The 17,514-nt window shown below is 40.4% G+C and overlaps 1 protein-coding gene across 1 annotated transcript in view; it reads right to left on the reverse strand.

Moving 5' to 3' along the window:
- Clic (chloride intracellular channel protein 5) overlaps positions 1–17,514 on the reverse strand; it is a 140,832-nt gene that overhangs the window by 22,894 nt on the left and 100,424 nt on the right. The window contains exon 2 of the mRNA XM_083134478.1: positions 3,958–4,100. Coding sequence (XP_082990604.1) covers positions 3,958–4,100 — 143 coding nt within the window. The remainder of the gene's footprint in view (positions 1–3,957; positions 4,101–17,514) is intronic.

Here is a 17,514-nt window from a genome sequence, read left to right on the forward strand (position 1 = left end):
GTCCATCTCAACGTTATCCCTCCATCCTCGTCTTGGCCTTCCTACTGGTCTCTTACCATCAGGTTTCCCAACAAGAATCCTGTAAACTATTTTTTTCCTCTGCCATTCGTGTCACATGGCCTGCCCTTCTAAGTCTTCTTGATTAAATTATTCTAATAATAATAATTAAAAAGTCAAAATAATGTATTGTGTTGCCGGTGGAAGTAACGCTAAGATGATGATTTTATTTGTTTATTTAGAGATTATTTTAACCATACCCAGGCCGGGATTTATATACGTATGTGGAGGCAGTCCTCAAGTTCGACCTAAATTCTGATATAATCTTGATCATACCCTGCATAATTTTGAGCCTCCTAAGCCTACTAACTGCTTTTAATCATGGAAGTATTCATTTGATCACAGTTTTTGTTTCAATAGCTCTAGTATTTACTTTCACTTTCTAATGACAAAATTGGCTTTTTATGGGTTGATAATATGTGAATATTTCTAGCATAGATAGATAATATTCACAAGTAAAATATGTATGTTATGAACACCAGAATACACTCATTTATCGAATTATTCATATATCTCCAAGTATATGTACTTATTGAATTTGATTGGGTGGGCAATCGGGTGGGCATAGGAATTTTTGGGTGGGCGCTTGCCCACCCGTGCCCACCCCTGGTGCCGTCCCTGCAACGAAGTTCCCTCTTGCTCAATGTTAACAAATAGACGCAACAGCCAGGTGGCACACCCCAACATGGCGACAGCCCAAGCTATTTTGGCTTCAGCTGACGTCACACACGCTCTCTAACAAAAGGCTATCGCCCGTGTCGTTACGAGCGATTTTACAAACGATCATTTCTCGCACCATAAAAACATCAAATCGTTTACGCATTACACGATATTTGACTAGCATTACATTCGCGTACAGATCTTTGTTTACAAAATATACTAAAGTAGATGAATTTCTAAAAATAAGATCGAATTTTGCCGACAAGTCTTCTTCTTGGGAGTTACACTTCCGGGTAAGATGTAGAATCGCTCATGGATGAATTCGAAAATTAATTACAGTAACAAAATATTTTTCATACAGCGTAGTTGAAGAGCAGATCATCTATATTCACTAGAGGTGTCTGGGACAAAAAAAATATTTGGTCAGGACGGGAAATATTCAACATTTCCAGACACTGTTGAAATCTCGAATTCTACACGCAATTTCCCCTTTAGTGATTGGTTTTTGCATTTCTGGAATAAAAACTAAAAACTCCGAGAAGTTTCAGAAACTTACAATGCAGAAAACATCGTGAAATAACTACTTTTAAAAATGACTATGTGGAATTTCCAGACTATTTGGGATCCCGAAAAATCTGGAATCCGTTTCCCGAAGTCGGGATCGGGGCGGGTTTTCCCGATCCCGCACACCCCTAATATTAATATTCACAAGCGTATAACTACCCTTTGCGTTTACAAGTTACATTCACAAACTACGATGCAGAGGTATTACACGTGTAAACGTGAGAATCAATGTCTTTTTAACGATCATATAACGAACATGTTACACTAGAACTTGGAACTCATTTTTTTTTTATTTCAAAATTTTGGCATTTAAGGCATTTCGGTTTCAAGTCCGTATTTGTACTGACAATATAAGTGTAAAAAAAATACGATAAGATTGAAAACAGGCGGCAGTCTTATTTAATCAAATAACATTGGCAAGGGAACTGGAGTAATCCTTCAGAATCATTGTAGGCCTGCACAGTGATGTACAATTTCGAAAGAGAGCGGGGATGTGATTTAAGATGGGGGGGGGGGTATGTATTCCTTTCCTTTACCATATTTTCATGCATCAAATACTAATTTTTCAGAGAAGTTGACCCCAAACCGATCTGGTTTTACCACAGATCACCTGAGAGCTATGCACACAGTGTATCATGAAGATACTGACAGTAAAGCAAATAAAATCAATTTACTATGAACTTGAATCTGGCAGTGACAAGCTCTGAAAATATATTTTACAACATCAAGATATCAAGAGTGCAACGTTCTGGACAGTCCACGAAACGAGTGGACTTTAGAGTGACTTATCTTAAAAGATACACTTCACCTGTACAATCTGAACCAAAAGATGTACACTTTAACAATATGTACTTGTTTTAAAACCACTAAACTGACAAGTTTCAAATAAAAATTATACTATTCTGGATATCTCTGTTCACGTTCAATGTCATTTCTTCTTCTCTCACGTCTTGTATTTTCCGGAACAACTTTATTTTAATTCTGCTTTATTCTCAGATACGCGAATGGGAGAGGAAAGAAAGAGTTCACAGGATTCTTGTTGGGAAACCTAATGGTAAGAGACCTGTAGGAAGGCCAAGACCAAGATGGAGGATAACGTTGAGATGGACCTAAATGAAATCGGTAAGGATGGAAAAGATTGGATTGATCTTGCCCAGGGTAGAGACAGATGGAAGGCTTGTGTTGCTGCAGCCATAAACCCGAAAATCGGGACTCCGAACCAGGGACCCCTAGATTACCAAGCACTGACATTACCACTACGACATTACACTGTCAGTATTCTTTGAGATTTATGTTATTATATGCACTCATTTAAATTATATTTTAAAATGTAAATGTACGAGGGGGTATCCAAAAGTTTTAATTATAATAAAGAAGTTATAGAGATATTTACATGAAACTTTTTGTGCATAATCAGTGTCATTGCCATGCATACTTGTGCAAATATCAAATCTTTGTCTAACGTAGTTTTCTTTCCACAGCCTGTAGAAGGCATCAACCTGCATGATGAACAAAATTCAAGCCCGAAGTGTCATAAAGTTCCTCCATTTGAAGGGCAACAACGCACGCCAAATCCACGACGAAATGAAAGCTGTGTATGGGGATGAAAGCCCATCATATGACACGGTTGTGAGGTGGAAGAGGAACTTTCAAAGTGGTCACATGTCCCTGACCGATGAGCCACGAGCGGGTAGGCCCTCAATCAAGAATGATCTTGCCATGGTGAAGAAAGTGGAGGCCGTTATCCTCGACGACAGAAGATCGACCATGGAAAGAGTGATGGCGGAGACTGGACTAAGTTACAGAAGTGCGTGGAGGATTATTCATAAGGAACTGCACATGAAGAAGGTGTCTGCACACTGGGTACCTCGCTTGTTGACACCTCTTCAAAAGCAAACTCGCCACGACTTTTCCCAGCAGAATTTGACTCTGTTGGAGCGGAATGAAGACGATTTTTTTGCTCGTCTCGTCACTATGGACGAGTGCTGGGTATACCTCTACGATCCGGAGACCAAAGAAATGAGCAAGGAGTGGAAACATTCATCCTCCCCCCACTCCCAAGGAGGAGAAGGTCCAGAAATCTGCCGGGAAGGTGATGCTGTCCGTTTTTTTGGGATAGAAGTGGGGTAATCTTAACCGATTACCTTCCGAAGGGCGAGACCCTCAACAGCGATTACTGCTGCAACCTTCTGGAGAAACTGCGTGATGCATTAAAACAAAAACGTCGTGGCATGATCAGCAAAGGCGTCCGTCTGCTGGCCGACAATGCACCCGTCCATACGGCCCCAGCATCCGTTGTCGCCGCTCACCGGTTAGGCTATGAACTTTTGCAGCATCAACCTTATTCGCCTGATCTTGCGCCAAGCGACTTCTTCCTCTTTTCCGAGATGAAGAAACCACTTCGTGGTCGGCGATTTGACGACAGAGAGGATGTCATTTTCGAAGTGGAACAGTGGTTTTCGAGCAAAGCGGAGGACTTCTACAAAAAGGGCTTGAAACAGATGAAGAAACGCTGGCAAAAATGTGTGACTCTGCAGGGAGACTACGTGGAGAAGAATTAACTTTGACCACTGCAAGTGACTATTGTATGTTTTTTATTTCTTGGTGATAATTAAAACTTTTGGATACCCCCTCGTAAGTCCTGGCTTAAGTAGAAAGAATAATTTGCCAGCTTACCTAAAATCTGGCGGTGGTTTCTGCATGTCTACTGTCGTCACTTTCAAACTGATTGTCTTGAGTTCCGCCAGAAGATAGAGGTCCATGAAGTACTCTTGACAGAAGAGGCACGCCCCTTTCCTTCGGCCATCTATTGTGGAAGCCTGAAATTACAAAACACTTGTTAAAATCAGGGTGTTCATCGCAGTTTCATCTTAGAAATACTGACATGTAAATCTAGGTTCAAATCAGTACGAGTTTGCACGTATGTTAATCAACACGATCAAGTTTACTCAACATTCTTTAAAACAAATTTTACAAAAATAAAATACTTTTACATATCATCCCCCCCCCCAAAAAAAAATTGGAACTAAAAAATGATTTTGTTTTTTGGTGTGCAATCCTGGCAAGCAAAAGAGAAAACTCTTTCCCTGATTTCTTAAGGTTTTTATGAAATGATTTTACTATGGATTTTATTATTAAGTGCAGAATCCTCAACTGCTAACATTATATGACACTAAAATAGCACTTTGTCCATAAAATCGGCCTTCCCAAACCCATCAGGTGTTGCACATAACACACAAGTTAATGTGAACAATGAACATTTTCGTATATTTTTCGCAAAGTAGTGTTGCTATATAAGTTACTTTATATCTCGCAGACAGATTGCTTCCCTCAGGAAACCCGGAGTTATCGTACACAAGATCCCAAAGTTCCAATCTTCTGGCAATTAAAACTCACAAAACTGAATTTTTTAGTAACTCTTTTACTGTATCAGTGGTTAGGGACTGGAATGCACTTTCACATGAAATGAGAAAATCAATTTCCATAGGTATCTTCAAAAGAAGATTAAGAGAAAGTTTTATGGAGCGATTTTTTTTTGTTTTATCAAATTAATACATGTTTAATAAATATTTGTAGTGGCCTTTATGTATATAAACCTACGTATGAGTGTGTGTACATGTATATATATATATATGTTTTATGTATTTCTTTGAATTACATATTTTTACCGCTGTTGGTTTGACATGAAAGGTATATGTGTGATCGTTATTTGCAATGTTTATATATGAATCAATTTATGAATATGTTCTATATTATGAACTTTTGTATGTGGCTGAGTGTAAGAAAAGGCATGAGCCTTAATCTCCGCCACAAATAAATAAATCTAAAGTTTTATTATGTCTTTATTTTCATTCATTTATGTGGACCAATGGGGGGAGGGGAGGGAAATTATTATTGACGAAGCTATCTGATTCTGAATTCAATTTTTAGTGTGATGAAGAGGAAATTTTGTACCTAGGAATGGTAAAATTGAGCTCACTGGTTTTGGCAACACTGACATACTGTTGTGTAGCGCCCCCTTTATCACTAATATGACAAAAGTCTTATCAAAAGCAAAATACCTAACAATAAATTCCTTTCCACCAGAACAATGTCAACAGGGGTTGGGCTAGAAGGGACGAGAGGGCGTAGTCACGATTATAAAACTTTGCAACCAGGATTTCGGAATGATTTACTGTTTAGATTTCACAATATCAACTTATTTCCAGCAATCTGTTTATCCTACCCGGGGTGAGTTCACCACACAGAAACGTCTACACAGGCGCCATCTGGTTCGCGGTGACGTCACGCACCCTCCCACTCGCCAGACCGAGATAGAAAAAAAAGTTCTTCACCAGTGTCCGTACTGTTTATGGCCCATTTCGTGTTCTGTCAAGAAGGATGTAGAGACTGCAGACGCACCATGTGTATGGTTAACACAAACACACCAATCACGTTGAAACAGTCCGGATACTGTAGATAATTTCTGGGGAGGGAGCAGTGTGCTAACACTTACTGAGGAAAAAACACCAAGTCTTATATTTGAGTTAGTGTGCACGAAACTTCAGTATTATGATCATGCTATACACCCATATAATTGTTGTATGAGAACCAGAGTATCGTAACTCCAAAAAAATGCTGTTTTCAGTTTTGCTTAAATAAACCCTTAGCAGTAAGGCGGAGTCACGTATCTCGAATTTACTGGCTTTTTTGAAGAGTGACATATTCGTAAGAATACACATAATTTCCTGTCCTGTAAATTTGATAAATTGGGAGTTATGTCCCTCTGGTTCTCACACGAGGAATTGTGCTATAGTCGTCGCGCTAGCTACGTTAACGATCCGCTGGCTTTGAAGTCCACGGAGCTGCAACAATCACATTCAACGCACAGTGTTGCCACACATCTACTATACGCCACCTTGTCCCTCCGCGCACAACCACCTTCCCACGGTCACCACATTGAAGTTGCAAAGTACGCCAACAGCGTATCCGCAGTCATGTGACAAGACTCCACGTGGAGTAGACGAGCAGAATGACAGCTGCGCCCATTGGCTGAAGGTTGAGTGTGATTGGACGAAAACAACTCGCCCGCTATTTATCCCCACCCACGTTCGTGGCGGCGGCTTTCTTCAGTTCTTCGACGTTAACGAAGTAAACGCATGGAGTATTCGCGATTAAAATTGCCACCTGAGCGCTAGTGTCGCTTCCAATATGGCCGCTCTATGTAGGATAAATCTTTGTTTACATTCAGTAGTAGTACGTAATAACAGCGTGTTATCATTGCTGGTATGGAAGAAACGTTTAAATTACGCGTTATATTTGAATATTGCGAATGCGATGTGAATTCCAGGAACTATATAACGAAGGTGTAGCTGTGCTGAGAGCGAGGCATTTAATTATGATAATAAAAATAACACGGAAAATGCAGACGAAACTAATGTATACGCACTGGTTCTTCAAAGCAGTGCTGTTTCATCTGCACTGCACCTCGGTTGTACATAACTGCCTAACTCTGGCTCTCAGAAATGATTTGAAAAAAGCAATTCACCTGTATTGCAAAGCTTGGGCAGGAAATAAATGTAAACATGCCGTTGCAGTTTTTTCCCCAAAGAGGCAGGCTAGTTTAATAACACCGGATAATAATAACAACAATGACAACACGTTCATTGAGGCTATCGCCAGTCTTCACTGAAAATTGACTGACTGAATGAAACGGCAACATTAACATGTCAATTATGTATTTCTGACTTACCTTTATGATTGCGGACATTAATTAATTTTCATACTATTTTCATCTTCGCACTTAATCGACTTGCATCTTGTTCCAAATTGCATGCATAATCCATTGTTTTCGAAAAAAAATGGTATATTCATAAAGAACAATTTAAAACTTACTTTCATGGCAATAAAATCACATTTCCGAAAGATTATTTCGGAAAATAAAGTGAACAGACTCGTGCATTCTTCGTAATTTCCTTGCCGCATTTCAGTTATGCCGATCTTGTCAATCAGTTCTGTTTTCCCTGATTTATTTAAACATTTGATTTTGTTGATTCCACGGGGTAGAAAACACATGTAAGCTTTTCACTTGTCCTGAACCACAAAACGATTTAGAGCTAAAAACTGAACAGTAGACGCTACTTTTTCGCATGTTCCCTATGCTTTGAACGGCTTCAACACGGTGAAGCGCAGCGAAGTGTTCTACGTGGAGTGGTTCCTGAAAGTCTCACCAGATGGTATAAATCGGCAAAAACGCTGATCGAGACAGGAACTACAGTTCCAAGTGCGCAATGCGCCTCTACAGGAAATCGAATCAGTACACATTAATAACAAATGTGTCTTTTGTTTTACATACTTCTCTGTCCCTTTAGGGCCAAAAGCGAATGGGACGATGAAATGGAACTGATGTAGGCTCGACGAAGTGACGTGGAAATTTCAGAATCAGCTATATACTAGCTGTGCTATTACAACTTGCATTACTTAGGGGATGACATTTGCTGAAGCAATTCAACTGCCAATTTCATTTCCACATAGTACACTCCGGCAAACCGAATTTGTGGAGGCCAACGAGGCTCTGGCGTCTGGATCTAACCCCCTTTACAGCCTCAGCTTTTAACAAGAGATTTGAAGAGTTCAGAGCATAAGTGTTGTAACTCCACTTTCTATGGAAATGGAGTCAGATGTATAACTTAGAACTGTGAAGTATCTACATTTCAGTGCTAGAAGTAAGCATCTCCCAAGTTTCCAATTCTTGCTCATAGAGGTATCACTATGTTTGTGCTCCTCAACAGCTAAACATAGTCCTAAGTTACCTAAATGTGACCTTTTGCTCAATGGAGTTACGCCATTCCTCTGAACCATTTATTTTAGTCTTCAGGCACACGTGTTGATTTTAATTACTGTATTACCATATGCTGTGACGGTTTCAGTAGCCCAAGTGCTGACGCATCCAATCTATGATCTTCAATTTAATATGCCAGCCGGATATCTTCTAACTTCCCTGTATGTTTGTCATCAAATTTCACTTCACACCTACAATTCTGCCGTGGCAACACTGTGAAGTGTCCCAAGTTTATACTTTCTTAGCTAACAACATTTTCCACTTGCTGCAAAGCAAAAATTTCGAATTCTACAAACATCTGTTCTATATAGCGGCACCTGCTTCACGTTACCAGCTGGAGGGCCTGCCTCCACTGGCAGTTTCTTCTAGAGGAGACCAACACCAGCGTGCGAAATCCTGGGGGAGGGACGGGGGGTCAGGGAGGATTTCCCCCCACCAACAAGTTTGTTCCCAAAAATCTCCCACCAAACATTTCTGTGTGGGGAGAGTAAGTTACAACAACAAATATACTTTATTAGGGATATTATCGAAAACACACAGAGGAGAACGAAGGATAATATGTGTAAGTGTTCTTATGTGTGTTGCATGCTTCTTTCTCCTCCCCCCCCCCCCCTTTTGAAGAGATCTACACCAATTAACACTATATGCACACAATAAAAGTAAAACAAAAATTGCAAGACAAAAACAAGTACGAAATCTAGTTCATTTACATTAATAGAAAATATAAATAAAACAATTTGTCTATTTATGTAATTTAGTGACATTTTCAAGCAGTTGGAAAGAGAATTAGTTGAATGCTTTATGGATGTCCTTTACTTTCATTATTATATAATATAATTACATATTACCTATATAATCTGAAATACATTGTAACATTTGTATATGTAATATAATAAATATGTATATTATGTAGAAATTCGTATATCTTTCTGTGTGTGTGTGTGTGCGTAAGAGAGAGAAAGTAAGATCTAGTGGCTTCTCCGGTGGGTCAAGTATAAAATCAATTAAAAAATAATAAAATTTGATTATTTTATTAGTTTCTAACAGTTTACCAAGTTATTATTTCTACTATCCAAGTTTTATCAATGGCCTGGCCTTCTTTATAAAATTTTCTGGCGACGTCAATGTCTGCTATTAAATATAGGTATACAGTGTGATTTTTGGGAAGAATTAACAAGAATTTTGAAGGAAATGTTTGCGTCAAAAGTGGGCCTTAGAATAGCCCAGACATGGAGCCACAGACACTCCGTGAAGAGTCAAGTCTTATCAGCGTGTGAAGGCAGGACCAGTGTTGCCACAATATGAGGGCACACTTACCCTTTCCATGGGGCAAAAATTTCCCTTGGACCATTTTTTCCTTCACCTAAGCAAAGCATACAATAATAATAATAAGTATTATTAGTGGTAGTAACAGTAGCTGTAATTATTATTATTATTAGTGGTGGTGGAAGCAGCAGTAGTAGTATTTCCGTTGGTCCATGTCCGTGTGAAAAAAATGTTAAAATTTTTCACATTATCGCTTCCTGAGCAGATGTGCTAGGTTTGGACCCTGGTCAGGAATCCATTAAATCGTTAATCTTCATCGTTACTATTATCCGAAGGTGCAGAAAAGCGATGTACTTAAAAGAAATATAAATAGATACAGGCTATATTCAAAGAAGCAGAAAAAAGAACAGAAAACATGAAAATGTGAATATGAAAGTGGAACTTAACATTAACTGTAATAATATAGTCAAATGTCTTTAAAATTTCCCTGAAATTGTGGTATTTTTCATCGAAATTCCCTTTTCCCTCTTGGCTAAAATTTCGGTCCGAATTTCCCTTCATGTGGCAACACTGGGCAGGACGGAGAGCGAGTAGAGGACCACGTGCCAGAGCGACCATCCACACACCAGATGCTCGGCTCCACAGCTGCTCTTAGAAGCTCACGCAATCTTCGCTTCGAGGGCACTCTCCCTCTCCAGACAAGACAAGAGGAGCTCACACTCATTCTGCCAAAACAAACTCTCCGATTTTTCAGATTTCGGCAGTGGCGGATCTGAAAAGGGTACTTTAAGGGGGGGGGGGAGACAAATTTTAGAGGGTTAATTTAAGTTTCACTTGTTTCATATACACAATGAAATAGGACGACTGCATACACGAATACCCAGGTGATTAAGAGTACCACACTGTGAAAAATTGTGGTTCTGGCAGAGGCGCATATTGAGTCCAAGATCTGGGCTATCTCGCTCACTATGTCACGTGGTCCTAGCCTACGAATAGAAATAAGTTTACCAACTCCTAAGAAATCAGGTTGCCAACTCCTAAGAAATCAGGTTGCCAACTCATAGGAAATCAGGTTGCCAACTCTCAAGAAATCAGGTTGCCAACTCTCAGGAAATCAGGTTGCCAACTCTCAGGAAATCAGGTTGCCAACTCTCAGGAAATCAGGTTGCCAACTCTCAAGAAATCAGGTTGCCAACTCATAGGAAATCAGGTTGCCAACTCATAGGAAATCAGGTTGCCAACTCATAGGAAATCAGGTTGCCAACTCATAGGAAATCAGGTTGCCAACTCTCAAGAAATCAGGTTGCCAACTCCAGAATCACCATCATCATTTCAACGATACGAATAATTTTATTAACAATTTCTGATCGATTTTCCTCCTGCATTTTATTCTCTAGACTTCAGGCTTCGCAGATAGCCTAGAATATACGCTCCTGCAGAAAAAAAGTATATTTTTGATATTGTTCTATCGTCACTTCATCCATTTGCCGAGATGAGGAGGCTAACCAACTAAAAACAAGAGGGGAAAAAAGCTTACAAAACTAAAGTTATCCCCTGAGCACTGCGCCAGTGATTCATCCACACACACACACACTCCTCCAAATTTCTTCAACAAAATTTTTCACAAAGGCCACATTTACGGTCATTTGGGCTAAATAGTTACCCTTACACCCCATCCCCCACTAGAAAATTTTGGATAAACTGCACTGAAGGCATATAGGGTGATTTGAGATGCAGCTTAACCAATATAAGAACCCCGGAAGTGGACAGTCATTTGTTTTTTTTTTGCTCTTGCTTACCCTTCGCTTGTTTCCGAGTGCCCCGTGTTTGTTATACGTTTTACTTTCCTTCCTAACTTCTTTGTCAAAATCTTCAACATATTTGAAATCTTATGTCGCCCTGTTGACATTAAATAAAATAACGTCGCACAGTGACAACGCAGGAGCTCCCACATTCGGCAATGGAGGTGATGCAATCAGCACCACGCCCCGGCCGCCTTTACCCTTCAGGTGTCCATTGACTGGAGGCTGGGTGAGCACCAGGGCAGCTTCATACAGAATATTGTTAGAGAAATTCCCATCATTCACCCAGGGAATCGAAACCACGCCTTGACATGCCAGATTGCCAGCTGACTTGACCATCAAAGAAAACGATTTGAGTTTTAAGTCCACTTTATGCACAGAAGGCTAATCGGGACTGGACTTATGGTTTAAAGTGGAATCCGAACCACTATGTGCCTCCACCGGGTACGGAACCAGGGACTTCTTGATTACAAGGCGACGATGTTGCCTGTGCCATCGGGAAGGCGCACCAATGAAAAATAAAAATCAAACAAAACCCATTAATCTCTAATATCACTATCGCCACAATCCAACCAGTTAGCACGGATCACTCTCCCCTTGGATTCGCGGAGCAAAAGTTCCTATTGCTCTCTCCACGAAAATAGACCAGTCAAGGTCGAAGCTTCCCCTTGCCTCCTCCACACCCCTGGCCCTCCAGGGTTGCCACACATCTTCTAAGTTGTCAGTCGACACTTGGCGCGTTGTACGTTATGTGATTTCGTCGGTTGAAATTGTTGCTTATTTGCAACACTGTAGGTAGGCGGCCTGACCTTGTAGAAAACCCAATGCCATCTAGTGTTGATCAGAGTTATAGCCACGCGACTTTAGAATTACCTGTAGCTAAAAAAAAGTAGGGTGAACAACATTTGCGGCAACTTTTGTACACTGAAAATACCAACAATGTAACTTGAAACAAAGGACACTTGTTGAAAGTAAATACAAATTTGGAGATACAGTATCTCTCTTGAGAAATGTCAGTTTTTGATAAAGACGGGTTTATCTCCGCAACAGGGGAATTCAGAGCACTCCGTGATAAAATATTACGAAGCTGATTTCGTGGTGATAAACACTGAGAAAAACATCTTTGAGCGACGTGAGCTTACAAGTTGATCATGCCATTTAATTCAGAAGGTGGTTTGGTAGGGAAGGCGGTAAGAGTGAAGAAGCCACGTGCATATCGACAGATTTTTTTGTAAGAGGTGGGGAGGGTTGGCTGTTGATATAAAACAAAAATTTTGAGTCTTCCAGAAACCGTAAATTTCCCTTGCATGTATAGGATTCCTAGACTGGTAGACATCCTGTGGGCTACGTGGAAGGGAGGGTCCTTATACCCCGAGATATTACAGAGGTCGCACAGCCCTCCCTACTCGACACACCTCCTAGCCTCAGAGGTCAATTCTAGCTAGAAAGAACGAACGAACGAACGAATCAATAAAGCTCAAGCCAGTCCATCTACAGGGAGGTTATTGCAGCATGCCACCGCTTCAGCATCGGCCGCTTGCCGGTCCAGTCATGCAACAGGTGCCGGCAAATTGCGTAACAGATAGCCCGTAACAGAAACCGCTTGTTTTGTAATGTTTCCACTTTTCACAATTACAGTTACAATTACAATTGAAATAAGCACGTACCTTGTCGCACGGATGCAGGAAAAGGTGTCCTCCCAAATACAAATATTTCTGGCACCTTATTTCTGACGTCTAATCTTAGATTAGTCATCGCTACTTTATTCTCAGTTGTCGCGACAGCGCCTGCAGCTTATCGGGGGTTGGGTGAATTGTCAGCCGCGAGATGGCGCTTCATACTGTACGTGTCGGCAGTGATGCCAACCGTAGGGACATGTCCCTACGCATAGGGACTTTTCACTAAATTTCGCCCGCGTAGGAACGTAGGGACAGATTTTGCCAAATGAGGGAAAACGTAGGTACTTTTTTCAATCTTGGTAAATTACATTTTATGAATTAGTTTATCTGGATACTTTAGCGAGGAGGAGAAAAAAGAACTAACTAACAGATCTCCATCAGAATTTTGGAACATGTTATCGGTTACCAAAAACTTTCAAGGCAAGTTCCTTTTTGAAAACATTTCCACTCTCGCGAAAATAGTGCTAACATTGCCGCATTCTAACGCGGAAACGGAAAGAATATTTTCAATGTTAAGTGATACAAAAACAAAAAAGGGAAATAAAATGGGACCAAAATTGTTAAAGAATGCAGGAAATACAGCATCACCAACCAACATCTATCTCTTCACAGCAGCAGCATGTATGACTTCAAATAACATAATCAACAGTAAACGACTCAACGTTATTCATTAGGGGTGTGCTGGATTCTTTACTTTAAAAAGTCGTTAATTCTCGACGTTTTCTGCCTTGTAAGTTTCTGGAACTTATCGAAAGTTGTAAGTTTTTATTCTAGAAATGCAAAAACAATCACTTAAAGTGAAAATGACTTGTAAAATTCGAGATTTCCAGTGCTTCGGGAAATTTCGAACATTTCCCGTCCAGAAAATTTTCCGACTTGGTCGGGAAATTGCAAATTTTTCAGTCCCGAATGTCGGGATTTAAAAAAATTACCGTCCCGATCCCGTCCCGACCCAAAAAATTCTGTCCAGCACACCCCTATTATTCATTAAGGCAAGAATTTACAATACCGGACCCTTCTGTAATTTCTATGCTACGTCTTATACTCACGAAATAATTATTCGTGATTATTTATCTCAAGTTAACATGTTGGGGTGAGGGGGAAAAAATGTTCATTAACGTGTAGAAGTTGTAAAATAAGCTTTTCAATTCTCGCAATGATTCTCCGTATACAAGTATGGTAGCCATATTTGTTGATATGAACAAATTAAAATTAGTTACGCTGTCTACAGCGTTGCCACACTGTTGATTTCATACTTGGAGAGCATGGATCGTGTAAGAATGGCGGAAGAGAACAGTAAAAAAGTTGTTAATGTTGTACAGATTGTTAGGTGGAGTGTGCAGGAGGATGGCTGTGGGCTAATTAATAAACTTATGGATTTCAGTATATTGCCCAAAGAACGTGCTTACATGTGACAGCGACAATCACGATGTAGAAGAACTGATTTGATTACAGGTAAATTTGGCAACAGTACATCAATCATAAAATTGCAGGATACGAAAATGGCCTTCGATGATGAACGTTTGCCGTTAAAGTGCTACGAAAATAATATTTTTTATCGGTTCGTAATCACAATTACCGCAAAACCATTCAGGAATAGCCCCACTGACCATTCTCGGTAAGTTTAGGTTAAGTTAGGTTAGGCAAACATAGTTAAAATTTGGGCTCGAAAAAAACATGCACGGGTAGCCCAACAAACCATTGACGGATAGCCCCACGAACCATTCAGGTACGGTTAGGTTAGGTTAGGATAGGCAAACATAGTTAAAATTTGGGGTCGTAGTAATATCAGGAATGTATATTTCGTTTTTTAAGTATTGGAAACACAAAATCTTCCGGTAAATAATAAGCAATCGTGCCGATCGCGGACCACTCAATGTCACTTATTTTGCAATTTCTACACGTGACCCCCCAAATTTTAACTTCAAATTCGTGATTAGGAGGCCTCAATTAGTGAGTATGCGAAATATTACAAAAAATCGGGGAGAGGTCCTGTATTGTAAATTCGCTCCTTCATTAATTGTGGAAGCACCGAGCAGAAAGATTTGGTAAGTAAATGTGTATATTTTATCTTCTGTTTGCATGCTCATGAGGTGTTTTTTTTTTAGTCACTTTACTTGGCGTAGGGACATTTGGTCAGTTGTAGGGACATTTTGACTACGTCTGTAGGGACATTGCCGAAAAATGGTTAGCAACACTGTCGGCTACCAGACAGTGAGTCTACGCTCATTCATGTTCACTTCTGTTCGCGTTTATCAGTACGCGTTTTGTTTATACTGTGTTATTGAGTTGGTGTGCTAGTGCTTTATTGTGTGTTAATTGTTATTCATTCATTACTTATGTCGTTAAACAAATATAGTCTTGAACATAGAGTTTTTATGTACGATAATTACGTGAAAACGAATTCTTGCAGAAAAGTGGTCAGGGATTACGATAGACAGGATCTCTTGAACCTAAGAAACGTGTTGTATTGCTGTTGAAGGAAGTCATTTTCAACATCTCTTATAACACAGGAGGTTAGTGATCATCATTATTATTACTTTTAAATATCATTTTACGCTTTCGGTTTGCTTTATGCGCCGGGATGCTGTCTTCCCTTTCTGTCAACTGAGGATAAAGTAGCGATGTCTAATCTAAGATTAGATGTCAGAAATAAGGTGCCGGAAATATTTGTATTTGGGAGGACACCTTTTCCTGCATCCGTGCGACAAGGTACGTGCTTATTTCAATTGTAATTGTAACTGTAATTGTGAAAAGTGGAAACATTACAAAACAAGCGGTTTCTGTTACGGGCTATCTGTTACGCAATTTGCCGGCACCTGTTGCATGACTGGGCCGGCAAGCGGCCGATGCTGAAGCGGTGGCATGCTGCAATAACCTCCCTGTACAAACAATGCATTTGCTGGGATTTGTGTCACAGGCAACAGCACACGTACGACGTAAAAACCAACGTCGAGTCTGGCAAAGACCATGGAATCTGGTGGGCGCCTGTAGAGGGGGGTTGAGTCACTGCTTGGATAAACATTGACATCCCTAGCCCACGCAACAACCAACTCAAAAGGGACTCCAGAGAACCGCATAAATACGTCAAGACTAAAAAAAAAAAAGTCAAACCTCCACTCCACAAACGGATATCCTCTCCTTTCGTAAACAAGTGCCTTTCCGCTTTCGCTTCAAGTTCCTGTCCAGTTCGCAAAGTTTCATTGTTAGTAATTTACGCCATTTTTGTGCACGGTGCAGCGGTAGCGCCTGGATTAGTCGTCTAGGGGTGTTGACGGGGTGCTGTGAGGGTGAGGAGTCGAAAATGAAGAAAACGTGAAACACGCATGGGGCGTTCCAGCGTTACGTGTATGGCATTTCACACATAAAATGTACGGTTCTAGGCATGAGATTGGATCGAAATATGCACAAAGAACTGATTTCATATACTCTGGTCTTAGTAATTTCTGGGGCGAGCGAAAGGAAACAAGTCTCTGCGCAAGTGGTGACTTGATTGATTGATTTGGTTTATTTTACTTCGCTTTTCTGCCACTTTTAGCTAATTGCAAAGATGGGAATGAACGGTGATATGATGAAATTACGAAAAACTAAATAAGCTGACCAAGGCAGTAATTTTATTTTATTGAAAATATAAACTAAAACGTAATTACACTCACAAACACCCATGCGGAACCTCTGGCTTGTTAGCGCGATGTGGTAACCACTCTGCCACGAAGGCCTGCAAGTAGTGACTTGAGAGGGCTCAGTGGTAACGGCGTCGCCTTGTAATCAAGGGGTCCCGGGTGCGATACCCGGTGGAGGCACATGGCACAGTGGTTCGGTTCTCACTTTAAACTGTAGGTCCAGTCCCGATTAGTCTTTCTGTGCATAAAGTTGACAAAAATAAAACCAAACAAATAGCCACGCATATGTAATCAGAAAAAAAAGCATCCCCAGTATAACAAAACTCGACCCTTCTAATAATTTCCACTTGAAGGACTGATCACAACAACCACATGCTTTGTAATTTGAAACAAATAAAAGTTGTTCCAAGGCAAGCCAATTACACATATTGCAGCTTACAAAATACGAAACAATTCCCAACAGCAATGCTGACGAAAGAAAGACAACAGCAGCTGATTTTTGCAAATACGGCCCCAGTACAGGAAAAGTAAATGCTGCCTCTCTCAGGCTTGCCTCTTGCGTACCATAATAGCGGTCTCGCTTCAATGCCCCTCTGCTGTTGTGATGCCTGAGAGAAAGACAGACAGACGACGTAATACGACAATGCCACAGTAGATGCTTTCTGTAGAAAACCTTCAAGTAGGGGGGGGTGTTCTTTGTGAGTGTCCCTTCATCAATTTATATCATCACTCAGTGTCGTAGTCGCTATTAACCGAATGGACAGAAACTCAACTGTAAATAACAAAGTACATTGTCTGAAACTAATGATGTAGTGTTAAAAAAGATGCCTCCTTGTTTTAAGCAGGTCATCATCATACTAATAAAAATACTTCAGATAACTGAGAAGATACTATAGTGGAACCACAAGGAAACAAACCTGCGCAGAACCTCACCGCGCTGGCGGGTGGGGGAAAGGACAGGGGGAAGGAGCCTTCAGCGCGGCTACGTCAGTGTTGCCAGACCTATTGATTACTCGGGAGAATTCCATAATAAACTATTGCTA

This window comes from Lepisma saccharinum, chromosome 13 (assembly GCF_977018435.1).
Source record: "Lepisma saccharinum chromosome 13, izLepSacc3.1, whole genome shotgun sequence".
Lineage (NCBI taxonomy): Eukaryota > Metazoa > Arthropoda > Insecta > Zygentoma > Lepismatidae > Lepisma > Lepisma saccharinum.